Source organism: Pieris rapae, chromosome 20, assembly GCF_905147795.1.
Source record: "Pieris rapae chromosome 20, ilPieRapa1.1, whole genome shotgun sequence".
Lineage (NCBI taxonomy): Eukaryota > Metazoa > Arthropoda > Insecta > Lepidoptera > Pieridae > Pieris > Pieris rapae.
In genome coordinates, this window is record NC_059528.1 from 8,716,790 (window position 1) to 8,736,650 (window position 19,861).

At 37.1% G+C, this 19,861-nt stretch overlaps 1 protein-coding gene across 1 annotated transcript in view; it reads left to right on the forward strand.

Moving 5' to 3' along the window:
- LOC110994127 overlaps nt 1–19,861 on the forward strand; it is a 67,224-nt gene that overhangs the window by 25,482 nt on the left and 21,881 nt on the right. The window contains exons 4-14 of the mRNA XM_022260631.2: nt 7,249–7,445; nt 7,538–7,677; nt 8,051–8,222; nt 8,676–8,813; nt 17,382–17,688; nt 17,766–17,877; nt 17,994–18,463; nt 18,577–18,695; nt 18,781–18,869; nt 19,564–19,681; nt 19,753–19,850. Of these exons, the coding sequence (XP_022116323.2) occupies nt 7,249–7,445; nt 7,538–7,677; nt 8,051–8,222; nt 8,676–8,813; nt 17,382–17,688; nt 17,766–17,877; nt 17,994–18,463; nt 18,577–18,695; nt 18,781–18,869; nt 19,564–19,681; nt 19,753–19,850 (1,960 nt within the window). The remainder of the gene's footprint in view (nt 1–7,248; nt 7,446–7,537; nt 7,678–8,050; nt 8,223–8,675; nt 8,814–17,381; nt 17,689–17,765; nt 17,878–17,993; nt 18,464–18,576; nt 18,696–18,780; nt 18,870–19,563; nt 19,682–19,752; nt 19,851–19,861) is intronic.

Below are 19,861 nucleotides of genomic sequence, written 5' to 3' on the forward strand. Positions count from 1 at the left end.
GTTATTGTTGTAACAAAGCAGGCGTTTATTATTATACACCGAGAATCGAATAGAGAGAATTTATCTCAATTCAGAAGTGGCATAAGACCCAATCTAAGTCTAGAAAACAATAACACCACAAATAATGACTCGCAAAGCCACAACTAAAGATATTGAAATGAGACTGAAACAGGCTTTGTTGGAGCAGAAGAAATTGCAGGATCTCAATAATAGATTGCTACGCGAGGACAGTGAACGGGAATTCAGAATATTGTTAGGAAAAACAGTGAACTTAAATGTGAACTATCTGAAATACATATGAAATATTCAGATATTGTGGATCAGTGTGTGCATTTACAGGATTGACTCTTATAAACAGTGCTGTGATACTCAGGAACAGGCTTTGAATTGCACCAGTGACTTGGAATTAACTTTGTCAGAGGCACATAAAACTGTCCAAATACTTGAAAATAAGGTTGCCATAGAAGCTAATGCCTCTCAGAGCTTGTTCAGTAAGTTAAAAAGCTGTGATCCAGGTAATGTAAATGAACTATGTAACAATATTGATCTGTGGGTGCAATAAGTCATACCCAATCGGTTCCCTATTTACAAGTAGGAAAAGAATTAAAAAAAATTATGTCCGGCTTAGTAAATTTATTAAAAAAAAAAACCAACAAATTAATTAAAAGGAAAAATTATTTGAAACATCACTTATTACTAAGACAACAACATACATTATTAAAACAGAAATGGAAAACTTGTAAAGAAAATGTAATTGAAAGTCAATGTTCATATGTGAGCATAAGTAAACAATTAAATATTAAAATTAATCAACTGGAGCAATGTATAAATAATAATGTCATAATCATCATGTCATGTTAAAAAAAAAATAGATTACCAAGTATCTGCAAGGCATGACATCATTGATTTATGTAATTATAGTACTGAGAGGTATGCATCTCTCACCAGTAAGCATTGTACTTGTGCTGTTGAGCAAGGTAATAAGTTAATTTATAATGACCAAGTTCCTTCACAGCTGAATAGAGATAATTCATCACCAAAGTCTCACGTGCCAGAGTTTTATCCTACAAGCAGTTCAAACACTCAAAGAAATAATAATACCTACATATTTTCAGATAGGTTAGGCCTTAGGGCATGGGCTGGGACAGTTACTGGGGTATGAGTTACCTCAAAATGTCATTATTTGTTTACCTGGAATGTCTTACCAAGGGATTGTAGATAAAATATTAAATTATCATTGTGTAGGTAGCAGCTCTTAATTAATATTATTGTGTGTTGACAGTATGGGGAATAAAAAAACCCACATTACTCAAACAATCACTAACTTTTGGAGTTTGGCAGAAAAAAAATGTAAAATAACACTGTGTTCTTTCTATATGCAAGATTATAAATTTAATCGACAGATTTATAATTTAAATCAATTTATGCACCATCTGACATGTCTTCATAGTGACATATTTTTTTATATTTTGATTGAAACAAGTTTCTTATTAAACTACTAAATACTAAATTTACACTGATCAAAGATATACATTGTATCTTTCTTATAAAATAAAAAAGAACAAATTGCTAAGCTGTTATAGCATATAATTTTAAAGAAACTGTCAAATTGATAAAGAAATATGATTGTGATTATAATAAAAAGGTATCCGTGACACATAGTAAAACTGCCACGAAAAATGTACTTTTTACAAATTTAAACTAGGACCTAAGACAAAAGCCAAGCCAGTTTTATTAAGAATTGTTTATCAAAATGTACAAGGTTTGGCTGGCAATTAATTAGAATTAGAACTGTTTACAAAAAGTCGCGAAATTGAAGTTATTTACATGACAGAACATTAGCTAAGAAGTTATGAAACTGTTGTCATTGACAACTTCCAATTGTGTATGTATATTATATGTATACTATTCGTGGAGGTTCATTAATATTAGTAAATAGTAGTGTCAAATACAAAGATCGTAAGGATATTGTAAGTCTATCAATTGAATGTGTTATTGAATTATCTTGTGTAGAACTGGAGAATTATGTTATAGTATGCGTGTACAGGCCCCCTTCCGGGGATTACTACAAATTTGAGTCAGTAATGGAAGATGTATATTTACGGAGACCTTAACCTAAACATACTTGAAAGTACTTCAGTAAGCACTAGATTTATTTCAATTTTTAGATGTTTGAATTTTGTAAACCAATTCTCTGAACCAACTAGAATCACCTCCCATTCAGCGACTTGTTTAGATAACATATTTTTGAGTGACAAATGTGTTTCTAAATCAGTAATAACAAACCTTACTTCTGACCATTGTGGTCTGATAGTTGGCTTCTCTGATAAAATATTAGATTAAGGCAAGCACGTTAAATATCAACCCTTCACAAAAAGTCGCATTGAAAGTTTTAGGCATAACGTTAATTCCAAGGTTTGTGCTGTGTTGTTAGATTACTCAATTCTAAATAATTCGGAGAGTCAATGCGAAAGATTTTTTTTAAATGTTATTCAAAATGAGTTTGATTTAGTTTACCCATTAGACTGCAAAGTGCAACAAAAATATCAAGTTTGATGACTGGGCCACGAGTGGTATTTATAAGAGTAGGAATAGGCTATATGAATTATATGCATTCAAAAAAAATATAATCACAACGCAGTGTTTATAAAATATGTCAGAAATTATTCCAAAACTTTTAGAAAAGTCTGTAAATATAAAAAGGCCTTGCATATACGTAAGAAAATTAAGAATTCAAGTAATAAAATTAAAACTACTTGGAATATCATAATTTATAGAGAAACTGGAAAACCTTAAATCCCTTAATAATTCATTATTTTTAAAGGTAGATGATAAGAAGCTCAGAGATTGTGGATATTTTTGAAGATTTTTTATTTTTTTTTTTTTCTTCACAAACACCTATAATTACGTTACACAGTTAATGACTATCTAGAAGATATTGATTGAAGAGATTGGAAATAGTTCTAATTATATTGTTATAATTTGTTTTGTAATCTTGGAAGTGTTGTGAACATGTATGTAATGGTGAATGTGGTAAATCACAGAACAGATTTGTATTTAATTTTTTTTCACTTATGTAACTTAAATGACGTTGTAGTTTATGACATTTTCCTTTGAATTATTGTATGTAGATAGAGGGAGGGTAAAACTTGCTGAGTTTCTTGCCCGTTCTCCTTAGAACAAGGCCTCCTCTTAGTTTGGCGAACGAATGGCATAGTTTTGCTCTTTCGCGAATTTTGTAAACGTTTTTGATATTCATAAGCATACCCTAAGTCGTATCTAAATTGAATAAATAAATTTTGATTTGAGTTAGAGGCTATGTGTGCCTACAATAGCAAGCCATATGTGCTTATTAGTTAGAGGTTATGTGTGCCTACAATAGGAAACCAAGTGTAATTTAGCTACTAGAGGCTATGTATGCCTATCGAGCCACGTGCGCTTAGTCGTTAGAGGTTATGTGTACCTACAATAGGAAGCCAAGTGTGCTTCAGCTACTAGGGGCTATGTATGCCTATCGAGCCATGTGTGCTTAGTCGTGAGAAGTTATGTTTACCTACAATAGGAAGCCAAGTGTGCTTCAGCTACGAGGGGCTATGTATGCCTATCGAGCCATGTGTGCTCAGTTGTTAGAGGTTATGTGTGCCTACAATAGGAAGCCAAGTGTGCTTCAGCTACTAGAGGCTATGTATGCCTATCGAGCCATGTGTGCTCAGTTGTTAGAGGTTATGTGTGCCTACAATAGGAAGCCAAGTGTGCTTCAGCTACTAGAGGCTATGTATGCCTATCGAGCCATGTGTGCTTTAGATACTCGAGGCTATGTATGTCTCTGTGAGCGTGTAGTATGTTGGAGTAGAGGTCATGTGTACCTAGAAGAAGAAAAACGTGCTGAAATAAGAAGTTAAGTATGCCTTTAGAATACTTCGTGCCCCTTAGGGCGCTTCAACGTTAAAGGATCATTATTGTATTTTGTTTTCAGTCAAGGATTAATTTCAAATAAATGAAGTTTATTTCTTTAAATACTTAATTTTGAAATGTTTTAAAAATATCCATATAGTTTCAGTACGTTTAGACAATGAATTGATATACTAACATGATAAAATGATATTTTATTCTTGAGGTATGAATACTGATGAAGCGATGACTCCCGAAGGCTCGCCTACTCGTAATGACGAACTTCAGAGAAAGCGTTCACGATCGTCCTCCAAAGCAGCAACTAAGTCTACAATAGGAAGCCAAGTGTGCTTCAGCTACTAGGGGCTATGTATGCCTATCGAGCCATGTGTGCTCAGTTGTTAGAGGTTATGTGTGCCTACAATAGGAAGCCAAGTGTGCTTCAGCTACTAGAGGCTATGTATGCCTATCGAGCCATGTGTGCTTTAGATACTCGAGGCTATGTATGTCTCTGTGAGCGTGTAGTATGTTGGAGTAGAGGTCATGTGTACCTAGAAGAAGAAAAACGTGCTGAAATAAGAAGTTAAGTATGCCTTTAGAATACTTCGTGCCCCTTAGGGCGCTTCAACGTTAAAGGATCATTATTGTATTTTGTTTTCAGTCAAGGATTAATTTCAAATAAATGAAGTTTATTTCTTTAAATACTTAATTTTGAAATGTTTTAAAAATATCCATATAGTTTCAGTACGTTTAGACAATGAATTGATATACTAACATGATAAAATGATATTTTATTCTTGAGGTATGAATACTGATGAAGCGATGACTCCCGAAGGCTCGCCTACTCGTAATGACGAACTTCAGAGAAAGCGTTCACGATCGTTCACCAAAGCAGCAACTAAGTCTAAGAGACACAAAAAGTGATCAAAGAAGAAACGCAAGCAGTCTTCCAGCTTCTCCCCCCAACGTCCAAAATAAGAAAATAATAGCCGAATGTAATGAATAATTGATAAAAACCAAATGTATAGATACGTTACAATTAGGTCACATGAAACTAAAATATTTTGTTAGTGTACTTATTTGAATTTATAAAAGCTTACCATGATTATATGAATGTAATGAATAATTGATAAAAACCAAATGTATAGATACGTTACAATTAGGTCACATGAAACTAAAATATTTTTTTAGTGTACTTATTTGAATTTATAAAAGCTTACCATGATTATATGAATGTAATGAATAATTGATAAAAACCAAATGTATAGATAGGTTACAATTAGGTCACATGAAACTAAAATATTTTGTTAGTGTACTTATTTGAATTTATAAAACCTTACCATGATTATATACCGTGCGTCAGGAGATCGCACGTAGTCGGACGGCCGAATGTAATGAATTTAAGATTACTTGTTATTATTTTACAAAATTATTATTTAAATCACGTTTATTTTTAAATAATATTTATATTCAATTTACAAGCTACTTTATTTTGATGATTGTACTTGATTCACGATGTAACGAATTTATGATGATATGTTATTACTTTACAATTTTATTATGTTTATAATTAATATTTATAATTTACAGTATAGATTATTTGATGATTGTATTTGTTTAATATGTTTTACTCGATGTAAGTTAGTTGATTGACTCGATACCGACAGTGACAAACATAATGAAGGGTAGTCTTGATACGATCTAAAATAAGTGAGGTTATTCGGACCGATCCGCTTGACGAAGACGGACGTTAAATTGTAAGCTGTGTGGTTGTTTAAGGATAAGAAGTGTTGGAAATATACTTAGTTATTGTTGTAACAAAGCAGGCGTTTATTATTATACACCGAGAATCGAATAGAGAGAATTTATCTCACTTGTACTGGAAAATTGTTAAGTAATACTGATATCAAATACTTGATGTCTTGTGACTTCGTGATAATCTTGTTTTTGTTTCTAATAATAATAATGAACTTAATGTAATTTCTTAATTTAACTTACATAAATAGTTGCCCACCAACATGTAACATACATAATTGTTAATATTAAAAATTTAATTGTTTACTTAAGACATCACTAGGCAAGTAAATTTTTAAAACATATAATGAGCTACTAACATTAAAACATCCAAATATTTAAAAATCCAAGAAATTTAATAAATTTCGAATAGCCCCCTCAATGATCTTGGTTAATTAATAACCGTTATTGACCTTCCTTCCTTGGATATTTTTACTTGAATCTTGTGCGCAGACTAGAAGATAACATTCAATTGTGTTTATCATAATCATAATTTGCTACTAATCGAGACGCAAAAGTTCTAATGTAGTTGATCAGGCACTCAATCATCAAATGCTCCAGTGTATACTGATTGAAGTCGTCAACGTCTAGTCTTGCCGTGAGTAATCTTCTTTACAATCTCATCCAGTGTTTTGACAACTGTTCTATGAAAAATCAAGCAAGTAGCTTCCGCACAATTCTGTAATTGATACATTAGTTTAAATTATTTTCTTCGGGGATATTGATATTAGTAAGATATGGCTTATAAAATAAATACCATAAAAAAAAGAAATTACTGATTATTTTGCTCGTAATCGTCGGTTGTATTAAAATCATTTGGACAAATATCTTTCAACAACAAACTTAAATCTTAAACCTCATATTATAATAGTCTAAAGCCTTCAAGAGAAGAATAAAATGGAGCCAAGTTAGGTGCTGAGGCTTGAGTTACGTTTTCTCGAGGTCACGCATGATCAATGAGATCTTACTCTGTCACTCCACTGGCTACGCGGTATCACTATCAGCTGTTCACTTTCACCGATCCGTCGAGTGACCGTGACCCGTTGCGATTTACCTGCGTTATCGCTATCAAAGCCGTCGCCATAATTTCTGAAAAACAGAGTCTAGACTTATTGCTGAATATGACTAAAGTGAGCATTTATCGTTTGATTCAAATAAGGACTGAATTTTAATTTAGGTCAAATAATAAGTAGCCAATTTAAAAATGCACTTTTAAAAGTTATTTAGAAAAGATTAGGTCGCTTAAGTTACGAATCACATAATTGTTTAGTAATATTTTTATTTACCAGAAGAACAAATTTGTTCTAATATAGTTGGTGACGATTTCAAATGAGAACTTTTTAAATTTTGCTGCTCAATTTTGCGTCCCGCAGTTCGTTTCGGGGACACCGGGACTCTTATTTGGGAAAAGAGACAGCCCCGTTCAAAACGGGATGTCTGGTCACGTTAAATTTGACTCAAAATCATGTTTATATCCAAAAACCAAAGTAAGATTTTAGTATTTTACTTTGGACAGATTGTTAAAAAATTAAATGTATTAATTTGACCACAACAATATTTCAGGGGCCGACATGTCCTTCCAAGGCGAGTACGCGGCCCAGGTGCTGGGTCTGGGTGCAGATGGGACCAACGCGCGGGACGGGGGAGACGCTCCTCCCAGCGCACCCACCGCGCCGCCCACGCCCCGTCCCCTCCACGAACAGACCCCGAGGGCCATCTCGCCCAAGAAAGAGCACGGCAAGTTCAACAATGTCGGAAGGGTGAGTTCTCTCAACATTCGCCTTCAACGTTGTATGATGATACGGCCTAGGGTTTAACGAGTAGTGTTTGTGTTTGTTTTTATCCAAAATAGACGTCGCAGACGCGCTTCGGCGCAGGGGGCGTGGAAGAAGAAGGCGTGCTGGACCTGCGGGCGAGGGATCCCTCCGTCATCTCCGTGGGATCTCAGCACTCGGGCACCTCGGAGCCAGCCGGCTACCTCGACGCGGTCAGGTGCGACTCTTTGTTCATTCTTCATATAACTACACAAAGACCCTAGACATCTACAGCATTTACGATGGAGACTGTTCAGAGGCGTTGTTCGAATTAATATTTGGCGCTGAGTTTATGTAGTTTGCCGGTCGTTGGGGCAGAATACGCAATTTCACACGATTCACGTCCACGTTCCGAAGTGTTATTCGAGCACCACTGCCATGTGGAACCAGCTGTTTACTAAAGTATTTCCGAACCAATTCGACTTCAGTCCGTCAAGAAAAGTCTTAAAAGACCGGCAACCCTTTTGTCATCCTTCGCTTTCCTCTATAAAACGTAATGTCTTTAAATGCTGACCCGTTATCCCCCCATAAACTCGTTCAACGTCTTGCAGGTCGACCGTGTCCGTCTACTCGGGCAACTCGAACTCGAGCTCGGACAGAGACATCTTGGACCTGTCGATGCCGGACAAGAACTGCATGACGGAGGTCTGCTACGTCTGCGGAGACGAGTACCGCCGAGGGGCACTCGTCAATCTACACACCACTTCGCCCAAGGACAAGTGTGTGAGTGACTCACACTCTCAACTCAAGAGTTCACTTCAGCACACTAGTGTTACATATTGACTAGAAAGATTGACCTGTTCTGTAAATGTTTAGTGTGTTTATACGAATTAGTAATATACTTTGTAGCATTTATACATAATGGGTTATATAAAAAATACACATGGCTCATATAGTGTCGAGGCTTTGACTCGGGTACGCTGACGGCTTTTTAATGATGTCCCATGCCTTTAATAAAACGTTAGTTATTAAATAATTTTCATTTCATATGTCGATTTGACACTCTTACGTAGCGAAGTAGGGAGATGCCGGATTCGAAACAGTAGTTGTTTCGGCTCATCGCAAAATGCCGCTCATCCGTCTGTCTACACTAATAAACATTTAGACAGGGCGCTCTAGGAATCTCTCTGTAATGGATATTACGGTCGTAATAAAGGAGTGCGCTGTGATCCGCAGAACAAGCAGGCGTACTTCCCCATATTCGGCGAGCAGCACCCGCGGCCTCCTCGCTCCAGGCCCAAGGACGCCGCGGGGACCGTCCGAGCCTGCGTCGCCTGCCACACGCACCTCGTGCACCAGTGGAACTCCTACCAGGTGGGTCCGATCACCGAGTCGGGGGCGTGGCCGTTTAGCGCCCGTTCGCTAAACGAACGCACACGACGCGGACTTTCCTACCGTTTTGTCAAATGTCACGAGATGTGAATTCGTTATGAAGGTGACGTTTGCCCGATGCTTTGGACCAGACAAATATGTATATTTTACATTTAACAAATATTATGAAACGCAATTCACACATTTTCGCATCTACGGAATACGTTCGTCTACGGTAACTTAGCAGCGTTTCAACGATCTTTCATTGTCTTTTTGGCCTAACACGACAACGACTTCTCAGAATTTTCAAAACGTTGCCATCGGCGTGACGAAATCGAAGACAGGACGAGACTAGATTTTGATAACTATACTCTGTCTTCTTTGCCGATGAGTAGGGATGCCAACAGGTTCGAATTTAATGTCGTGGAATAAGTGATACCATGATGATCTTATTTTCCAAATAAACGTATTTCATTTCAAAAGATGTTCGTACTTCCGTTTAATACCAAGGACTTTTAAATTATCCATACAAGTGGTCTAAAAGCCTGAATAAATAAAACTATAACGTCTCTAACGTAACGGAACCACTGATGAATGGTTGGAATTTATGTTTACCCAAATAACATATATCCCCCTCTATCCCATCCGCCCTTTGCCTTATACATAACTTTTGTAACTGCTTTTTTTATTTTTGTTATGTGTGTTTTTGTATAAGGCGATAAAGGATAAATAAATAAATAAATATATTTAAGATAAAAGAGCTTGTAACATATACCGTAGATAGGTTATTATATTATTATGTGTACCACATCACACATATGAAAGAGACTATAAAAAGAAAATAGAAAAATATTTAATCGCCATTCTACCAAAGCACTTAAATACTTAATTAAACAATTTTACTATTTAAATTAATGTTGAGGCTCTGACATCAAAGCGTCAAAATATATTTAGTTCACATGAGATATTAAATTGTTCTTTGTGGTGAAAGGTAAATAACAAATGCGAATATAATATATTAGATGTGTGAAATAACTTGTTCCAATATTGTCTTCCACGTCACAGATGGATTACAGCACTGCGCAATTTGGTGTCGAGAGGTTTAAATCAGAAAAACCTGCATTCTTATAAGTCATTATTCTATGTATATATATCTCCCCACATAGTTTGTGATGTATTTTTTATGTCGGAGAAGATAACATTCAATCATTAATATTCTCCAATATTTCCTATCTTTACAAATATTGAACATACAGTTTTGTTGTATACTATTTTCTTCTTGTTATCCTAATATGCTAGCTTCGTTCATTACCATTTATCTGAACCCCTTCACGGGCCGCCGTCCTCCTTCAGCTTCCAATTGACGCTGCCTAAGCCTTTCTTCCTCCATTCCCTTCCTGCTAACGCTTCTATTTATTTTATTCACAGGTTTTTAGGACGCCATCTTCTCCATATAGTTGTTTTTAAAGTCCTTTTATCTGTATGCCAGGCCTATTGCCACTTCTCTTTTAGGGCATAACGTAAGGCATCTATACCTAATAGACTTCTTTTGACTATAGAGACGTTACGTGACCCTGAATGATATGTATGTGTGTATTTGATCTATAATCGTAAAATCCAGATTCTCTTACATTAATTGTATATACTTCTTCGAAGAAGCAAATATTCAGATATTCAGGGGTGTACTTGGATTTTAATTTAATCATTCTTTTGATGCGAATAAAATCTCGTACTAATAATATTGTCGATCGGTTCAAATCCCCGTTTCAATTCACGATTAAAGCAAGCAGCAGTACATAATATAAGTAATAAAAGTGACGGAGCCGATAGCCCGACCTCAAGGGCGGGATCGGCGACGATAACCTGCCATAAGTAATGCGTCAGAGATAGCCTCTTATTTGCTCACCACTTTTATTGATCTATTTTTGTACGGGAACTTTCAAATCACGAAAATGCCAAGAAAATATTGAAATGGGTAACACCGTAGTGATCACCGGAAATATGTGAAATTAATTAACAGGTGAATCCTAATTGTAAGGGAAAAATGCGTGCGTTTCGGGACGCCGCGCCTGACAGAAGTGATAACTTAAACAAATGTAAGATGAGCTATTTAATTTTGTTATATTCCAAGGATCATCTTTTTATAGGCAGTTTCAAAAACAGTAGTTTGAGATTATATACTCATTATCAACAGTAAATGTCTAACGCACACTAAACAGTGAGTAGAGGGAGGGGAAAGTATCTGACCGTGTTAGAGTGATAGAAGAGCCTGCCTACCGCTGCCGTATGCGGGAAAGAAAGGGAAGCTAGACAGACTGACACCGTAACGCGTTACGTAACGAAGCTGTTGTTACCCTCCCGTAAGAAGTTATTACTTCATAAAAAAAGTTTCGTATGTCGGATTTGTAAAAAAAAGATTTTAATGATAATTCATATAAAATATTTTTTTTTATGAGAGATAAATTCCCACACAACGTTGCACATCCGTGCTTCCATGAATAGGCGTAAAGTAGTTGAGTAAATATTGCAACTGCCGGAGAGCTAATTCTCTGCACCAACACCTGACGCGTCAACATTGTTTACGTGAAAGTGGTTATTATTAAATTTGTCTCTTCAAAGATGAATTTAAACTTAAACAAATACGTGTCACTATCAGCCGTTTAAGTATTAACGATTTTATTTCCATATTAACATGGTGACAAATGCCGTACTTAGTCCACAGAGTAGAGTTAGAAGAAGCATAGACAAGTTTGACTCGTCGTCAATGTCACATTGCCCATCTAAATGAGCTTTTGCTATATAAAAATGGTGCAATTGTAGAATAACAAAGAAATATATTAAATTAGAGTTACACTTTGCAAACACATTTATTTCTCAATATCTTCCGTCCAACCGTTCCAAACGCTATCGGTCGTCCCCGGCGGGTGACACTTTCCCAGCGCCGCGATCGAGCGTGCACGCATGCGTGCGCTGCGCCGCGAGTACTTAGTTACGTACGTGTTCGTTGAACGTGGAGTGTTTGTGGTTTGTGTGTGTTTAAATGGATATTGATGGGGATCGAAGTGGATTTTGATATTATGCCCATGTACGGGAAGGAGGGGAAAATAGGAAAGGTATGGGATTTGTTTTTAGGTTAAAATCGTATAGAATTTATTTAAATACTTTGTTTCTAAAAGGATCCTTGGTTAGGGAATTTGTTTACATGCATTAAATGTATATGCACCGGATCATAAAGTATAATTCGTCGATCGTAATGATTGAAAGACTGATGTTATAATTGAGTCGATAAACGAAAGAATATTCCACTATTTATCAAAGTATTTGTTTGTAGCGTACATTGTTATCGCAGCAATTAAGTGGGTTAAGATGACAGTGATCTGTAACTATTTACGCCGTATCTGTAATGCTTTATTTAAACAACGAGAACAATCTCAATATATATTTTTATTGGCTTTTATTATATCATGTTAGGAACTGAAGAGTTGATTTTTATACAACAGGGGGTTAACGACAGCTCACCTGATGTTAAGTGATACCGCCGCTCATGCCGGAGGGCTCGCGAGCGAATTGCTGGCCTAGAAGAAAAGAGCGTACCAATTATTACACTCTTTTCTTGAAGGACACGCAGTCAAATTGGTTTGGAAATACTTTAATGGGCAGCTGCTTCCACATAGTAGTGGTGCACGGCAAAAACTAGCTTAAAAACGTTCATTTTAATTATGTGTATAATAATTTGCCACGCTTATTTGAATTCCACTTTAAGATAGGCTGGGCTATTTGGATTTAAACGCGTCTAAGACGATAATGAAGAAATATGCAGCGACAGTACAATCGTTATAATAATCACAATTATTCCATTAAAATGACATGAAACTAAAAAGATATTTCGAGGTGGTGTTTGATAAAAATGGTAATCTTGTGCTTGTGCTAAGCTTACGCAAATTAGTAAACTGTCTTGGTTTTTCAATATTAATTAGTAGTTCTTTTTAAAATTAAACCCCTTTTCATAGTAAAGTGAAAATTTCACGATCTAGGTGAAAAATGAAACATTATTAAGGGTTTGCCTGTTTTTTTCTATTAATGCTACGAACGGTGTAATTTCAATACGACTGCGCAATTCTCCACGCTTTGATGTGTTTGTTTAGGTGAATGTAATGTTTATTCAATGACTAGTCTATACTATCCAGTAGCACATTGTGACTTGTCCTTCTGCCATAACTAAGAAAGTTTTAACACCTAAATCACGTCAACGATCGTGGTTAACGTATACACAGTATACGTACGTACGTACAATAATAATTATTATTTATGTTATCAGACTGTCATTTCAAGTCATTACATGTACATTGCAATACCCCACTGGGCTTAGTATTGATATTCCGATTATGTTATATCCCATACTTACGTCCGATATTTTTAATGCACAAAGGTGGCAATAAAATTCTAGGGATTTGAAACTGCTAAACACTGGATATGTTATCAGCGCATTTAACTTATCGTGACCTTTGCTCGAGTAAAATGATTTTGTAAAAATAAATGGGTATTCTGTGTCAGGTCGTGTAAACTATAATTCGCAATTTTTATCTTTCAATTAATTTGAGTGATAATCATGAATAAGGCGTATCAGCAGCTGGCGAAAGCATGCCACGGTCGATTGGCAAATCCTCTAGCCATTATTAATTTTCATTGGTTCGTTTTTCTGTTTGCTCGAAACACTACTCTGCCACGTAAGTTGTTTAACAGTTCCAAGAATATATATTTTTCGGTAAATGTTTAATATTTACACAAATGTTATTCGTGCCAGATCGAGAAATGTAAATAATACGCAATAATCGTACAATAATGAGGTGGCGTTAAAATTTAATTCAAATAATATTATTGACACTAATGCCTCTTAAGTACATGTGGCATCGACACATCGAGTGATTTTTTGTGGACATAAAGCACAGAGCATGTGATTCCTATATGAAGGGCTTGCATTGCATTTTAATATTGATTTAGTCTTTGTCAGCGTAGGTCAATAATTGACCAAATTGTATCTCAATTATTGATATCGGAGTTAGTTTTATAGAGTAGTCTCAGTACATTAGTATACTACTCAATTAAAGCAAGATAAGCTGGCTATGTAATTTTATCTTTTGATACTTGGTAAAATCCAGCCGTTTAATAGCGTTATCAATAGTTTCCCAATTACCATCATACGAAAAGTAAACGGAAATCAGTCAAATATATATTATCTGTCTGCTTTATCTGATTGTTAAATTATTCTGATTATTATTATATGATAAATTTGATATCTGCACAGACTAAAACTTCATTGTGACATTGTATTATAGCTTTCATTTTACCATATAGGTAGTATAGTATACTTTTGATCTGATATTTGGACTATTTACGTGATAATGATCAGTCAACTTATTTTCTTAATGACTTTTATTGATAACATATCACTAAAACCTAGTTTTTTATCACGATAACGTAATGATGCAAACAAAATTGTTTTTTTTATTATTCTTAGTTAAGCGTATCGTAAGGTATCCGGTTTATACCAGATCCATCGTTATTTACACAAGCGATACCAAATGTGCTAATAATGACTGATTGTTAAATAATTTTAAATTCTCCAGATTATATTTTTAATATGGCCTTTCGTTGTCGACTTATGCGTCGAGTAAATCTTATTTTATATATTTTGCAACTAGTTTAATTAATTTTGCAATAATATAATATAATAATCTCTATATATATATAAAATTCTCGTGTCACAAAGTTAGTTCCCATATTTCTCCGAAACGGCTCGACCGATTCTTACGAAATTTAAAACTAATGACGTGAACTCTGAGGTTTATATAGAAAAAAAATCGCAGAACAACCTAAACCTAAACGTTTTCATTCCGGAAAACCGAACAATCTCTAGGGTAGCATAGCAAAATGTTCCATGTTGGTATGTCCTAAATAGGTAGGCTAGGCATTAAGGAGAAACAAAGTTCGCGGGGCCATAAATTTCATTATACCAATTTGTTTCGTTATAGTCGTTACGTATATAATCAATTCTGTTTCAACTGGTTTTCAGCAGTAGTCACTGATGACTAAATGAAAAAGCCAATAGAAAAAGTACGTAGATTTATTGCGTTTAAAATTTATTTCAATTTCAAAAATTCTTTATTTCGTTACACAAAAAATATAGTTGTACATATCTAGTGTACATTATTTCCTAGAATGAAATAAACTATTGAAACTTAACACGTTTTTAAAGCCGTTTTGCTTTTTAAAAACTTATAAAGCTTATGTTGTAATGTTTCGAAATATTATAAATCTAACTATCAGGTATACTACCTATGCAATCTTTAGATTATATTTGGATTATTGACATACTTAAAATTTAATTAAATAATTAGGATTGCCCATATGTGTCCCTGTGGTTTTGAAGTAAGTAGCCTTAGCAATGGCCTCCGTTGCCTAAAGAGTGCAGGCCATCTTACTCACCAAGCCGCACTGTTATCTCTGATAATATTCTAGCCATTTTGTAGACAATATCTAGCCGAATGGGATATTTTTGATCTCTCGGAGGTTGAATGACGCCAACCATTAGCGATCATCAGAGTAGAGACTCTTGGGCCTTAGGGTTCATGTGCACAAACGCTTATTAAGATCTCCGGTAGCCAACAGGAACAGCCAACAGCCTGATTCCTTACCTAATACCGTACCGCAATATAGAGAAAATGGCGAAATATGTTTTCGGTTTCCATTATTACTAAGAGTACTACAGTTTTATATAAGTTTCTATAAAAAATGTTCCAATAATAAAAATTTATATCCAGCTAACATAATTATATTGCTATACGACCGTTAAATGACGCGCTGTTTCGACAGCCAAGGAACGCGTCACCTAGTGGCCGTATTAGGAACAATTTCCTTAATTAATTCAAAGCATTCGTGGGTACATAATAAAGTATGTTTACTTGCAATGACAGTACATGTCTGTCCTCAGCGACTTGACCCGTGATAGCCCACCGCTGGGGTCGCCCGCGCACATGGTTGAAGATCATTACGTGCGCTGATAAGTTTAAGTAATACTAATCATACAACATACTAATGTTACATAAATAGTACACAACAAATATATATTATATCTTGAAGTTACAACCTAAATAACTATTGGTAACCAATTAATAAGATTTGTTGGGTTTTTACCGTCAAAGTACGATATTATGTTTACAATATTAAAATCGGATGTCCTAGTCTAATGTGTACCGATAAGATAATGAGATTCGTACAAGGCACCGTATTCAAGCCACAATTCTTGCTCGTATATAGACGTGATCATATCGACAGGGTCGGCCGTGTCAATAATTGAACTTATTTTTATCAAAGCGTATATAGCGGTTATCGCAGAGCTTGACATCGTGCGATAACCCGCGAACAACGGTGTCATGTCCACTACATCCATCACGAGTTAACTCTTGATATTAACATTATTATAGCAATTACGAATATTGGCAATTCTCGTTACAATGTTTCTGTCGTCTTAAATAGAATACTTGTAAGAGTAACTACTGAGTATACGCTAAATGTAACAAACGAGCTAGGAATTGCGATAATGATAATATTAAGTTACATTGTTTCAGTAGTATTATTATAAAGAAAAATAAGAAACTAAGGCTATTTACAAAAATAAAGATACATGTTGAAACGTTTGTACACACCAGTAGTGAATGACTGTGATATTGATTGGGAAGGGATAGGATGGGATGGGAGGTGGAGAATGCTAGAGTAAAAGAGAGTCGGTGCATTGTGAAAATTAAATTCATTCCATTATTCTTGTACTAGTAATTTTTTATAGTTTAGTGCACAAAGCCACTAGGTAATTATTGAGGTGACAACGTCTGATCTACGCCGGCTGCACGCACGACAAAGCATGATTCATTGTCCCGTTACGCTTATTGTACCCGTCTACGATACCGCTCCGCATCTATCTCTCTTGCACATTCGTCCGAGAATTCACTCCTTTGTATCCATACATAAAAAATGATTAAAAAAAGTATGCAATCATTCCATCAATTATTGTTATAAAGTTGTCACGTTAAACTAATGTGAAGTTAATAACTAAGGTAAAAGGTAACTAGGCACTTCGATAGTGATAATATAAAGTTCAGCGACCCCAAAAGATATAATTATTTAAAGTTTATAATTTAATTGCATATCACTATGTAAGAAATAATTTAAGATAAACAAAAGTAAATGAGTGCTAAAGTATCAATAATTATCACAAGTCTGAAAGATTAAACAATATCTAATGATAATTGAAATATTTGGCCGTTATGATAATTTTAACACATGATTTACAATTGTTGATAAGATTCACTAAACTACTAACACACCTTTTATGGACAACGTCATAAATGTAAATTATATAATAGCACGATTTGGATTCAATTTTGATGACGTTTTCTATTAAGTCTCTTAGTACCAAAGGATACTAGAAGTAAATAAAGATTTTTAAACTGTGTATCTTCTTCTTCGTGTGTGACAGTAAAGTTTAAATAAATAAATGTTCTTATGTGTTTTCAGATGCGAGGCGTACCTCCCCACGAACGCGTATACACTCTGCGGACGCGGCCGCCTTCATTGCTTCCACCTTCGCCGCTGAGCCTCGCCTCGAGCGGAGATAAGTCGGCAGCGCATGCGCATTCCCCTTCCCTGGAGCGTCCACCCAGTCAGACCACGGCTACGTTCGTGTGCTACGTGTGCGGTGTCTCGGCGCCCAGTTCGCAACTCCGGCTGGTGTACTGCTGTCCCAACCCGGAGAGAGAACCCTACTACCCTTTCATATATAACCTCAAACCCCACCCCGACGCGAGCCCTATTAGTCCACAGGGTGAGCATAGATATACAGAGATAGATAGATAAGTGTATGTTATATAAAATAATCATACGACATGGCTATTTCTCCAGGAATGGTGCAGATCTGCGCGTCGTGCAACAAGAGCATCCCGCACAAGCATCCCGCCTTCAGCGAAAACGGAGATGTCAACCTCAACAATGCGCACACGAACAATAATATTAGGTATTTACTTCTTTCTCTTCTTACTTACCGATATTCATCACAGAGGATGGAATAGCAGTGTCGAGAGTGAGGCGGTAAGGATTTTGACATATGCCATATGCCAATGGCGATTGCAGGTTTAAGCCGTACGAGATGAAGAGCTCGGGCGTGGCGACGAAGCGGCCGTCCAGTGCGCTGGCGGCCAGCCCTCACTCGCACTCCGTCAGCGGAGAGAACGGGTTGGGCCTGTACCGGTGCTACGTGTGCGCGGGGCTGTTTCCGCAGCAGTCCATGGAGTGGCTGTCGACGAGCGCCGAGTACATGAACTCGCACGCCATGCACTTTCCGTGCCTGGCCGTGTGCGGGGCGGGGGCGGGGCCGGGCGCCGGGGGGGCCGGGCCGCGGGGCGGGAGGGTGCTCTCCTGCTCGCGCTGCGTGCGCCACCTGGCCCGCCAGTGGGAGCTCATGGACGCCGAGCGGGTGCCGCTGGAGCACCGGCGCTACAACATCCCGTCCCCCCTGCCCTCCAACTCCTCGGTCGGCGGCGAGAGGGTCATCCCCACGCCGCCCTCCACCGCCTCGGACCGGACGGTGGCCAGCAATAGCGGTAGGTACACACTCATCGGTCTCTTCCCCTGATCATCTCTGCCTTCCTCCCAGATCGCAGAATTGTGTTGGCCTGCCACGTTCCGTAATGCTCTCCATTTTGTAATGCTTCAGCCTGCACGTCGATCTACTGCTTCCTGTGCGGGCTGCACTCGGACTTCACGTTGGCGCGGATCCTGTACGGGCAGCCGCAGGGCAACGCGCCGTACTTCCCCTGTCTGCTCACGCATCAGGTTTCATTTTCGTTACCATCGCCGATTACGCGATTCGCCCATCGAGAGGCGACAGGAGTCTTTTATTTTGTCTTTTCCCTTGCAGAGTCATCCCAACGCGGAACAGTTGCGAGAGAACGGTTCCGCCCTAGTCTGTACCTTCTGTTACCATTCCTTGCTCAGTCAGTGGAGGAGGTGAGATTCATATTTATACATTAAAAGAGTTTTACTAATAAAGTGTGTGCTTACAAAGTATACATGTAGAAGTGAAACTTCTTTGTAAAGTAAATTATCTTTAAAGTAAAAGCCCCAATAGATGAACATTCCATTTATTTGTATATCTATATTCACTCTGTATACCTGCTAATGAAAATATAAATAAATAAAAAATCAGCGTTTACTGCACAAGACTTTATGCAACAGAATTGCCATCTAAAGTTCTAATATGTGCCTACTAAACGAATACATAATCCAATAGCTTGTATTTAACTCCCTTTCTCACTCTCTCTCTCAATAGGTCTCAATCGCTCTCTCCCATTTCTTCGACAAAAGCGTTGCACATCTTCGTCACGTTCTGTATAAATTTTATCCTCATGCGACTAAAGAAGTTTTACTTCAAAAAAAAGGGTTGTGAGTGAGATCTGTGTCTGTTTCATAATCATTTGTCAATCTAATAGGCAAGTTGGTGATCAAACTTTTGTGCCTGACTCCTGTCGATGAAGGTCTGCCGATTTCCTTGTGATGTTTTTCTTCACCGTTCAAGCGAATGTTTAATGCACTATTAGAAAGTCCTTCAACCTTAGAGATGAGAGTTTTTAGTACACTAGTCTTAATTAAAGCTTCCGGATATTAAAAAGAGTTTACTATTTGTGTTCGTGTCCGACTACAGATACGAAGAGAGCGGCAACTTCCCGGCGGAGAGACGAGCCTACAACACGCACGACTACCATTGTCATCTCTGCGCGGTCAAGACCTACAGGAAACGGGTGCGGGCCTTGCCCATCAAGGTGAGGCCTCTCTCCTGACGCCTTGTCCTGTGGAGACGGACTGTGCTCATCTCAGGTGTATGTTGTTCCAGGAATTCCCATTCTTGAGCCAGAGGAGAACTGAAAATTCGTTGTTGTTGGAGAACGGCGACTACGCCGTCGTGTGCTTGGACTGCTACGAGAGCTTGAGGTGAGTCATTT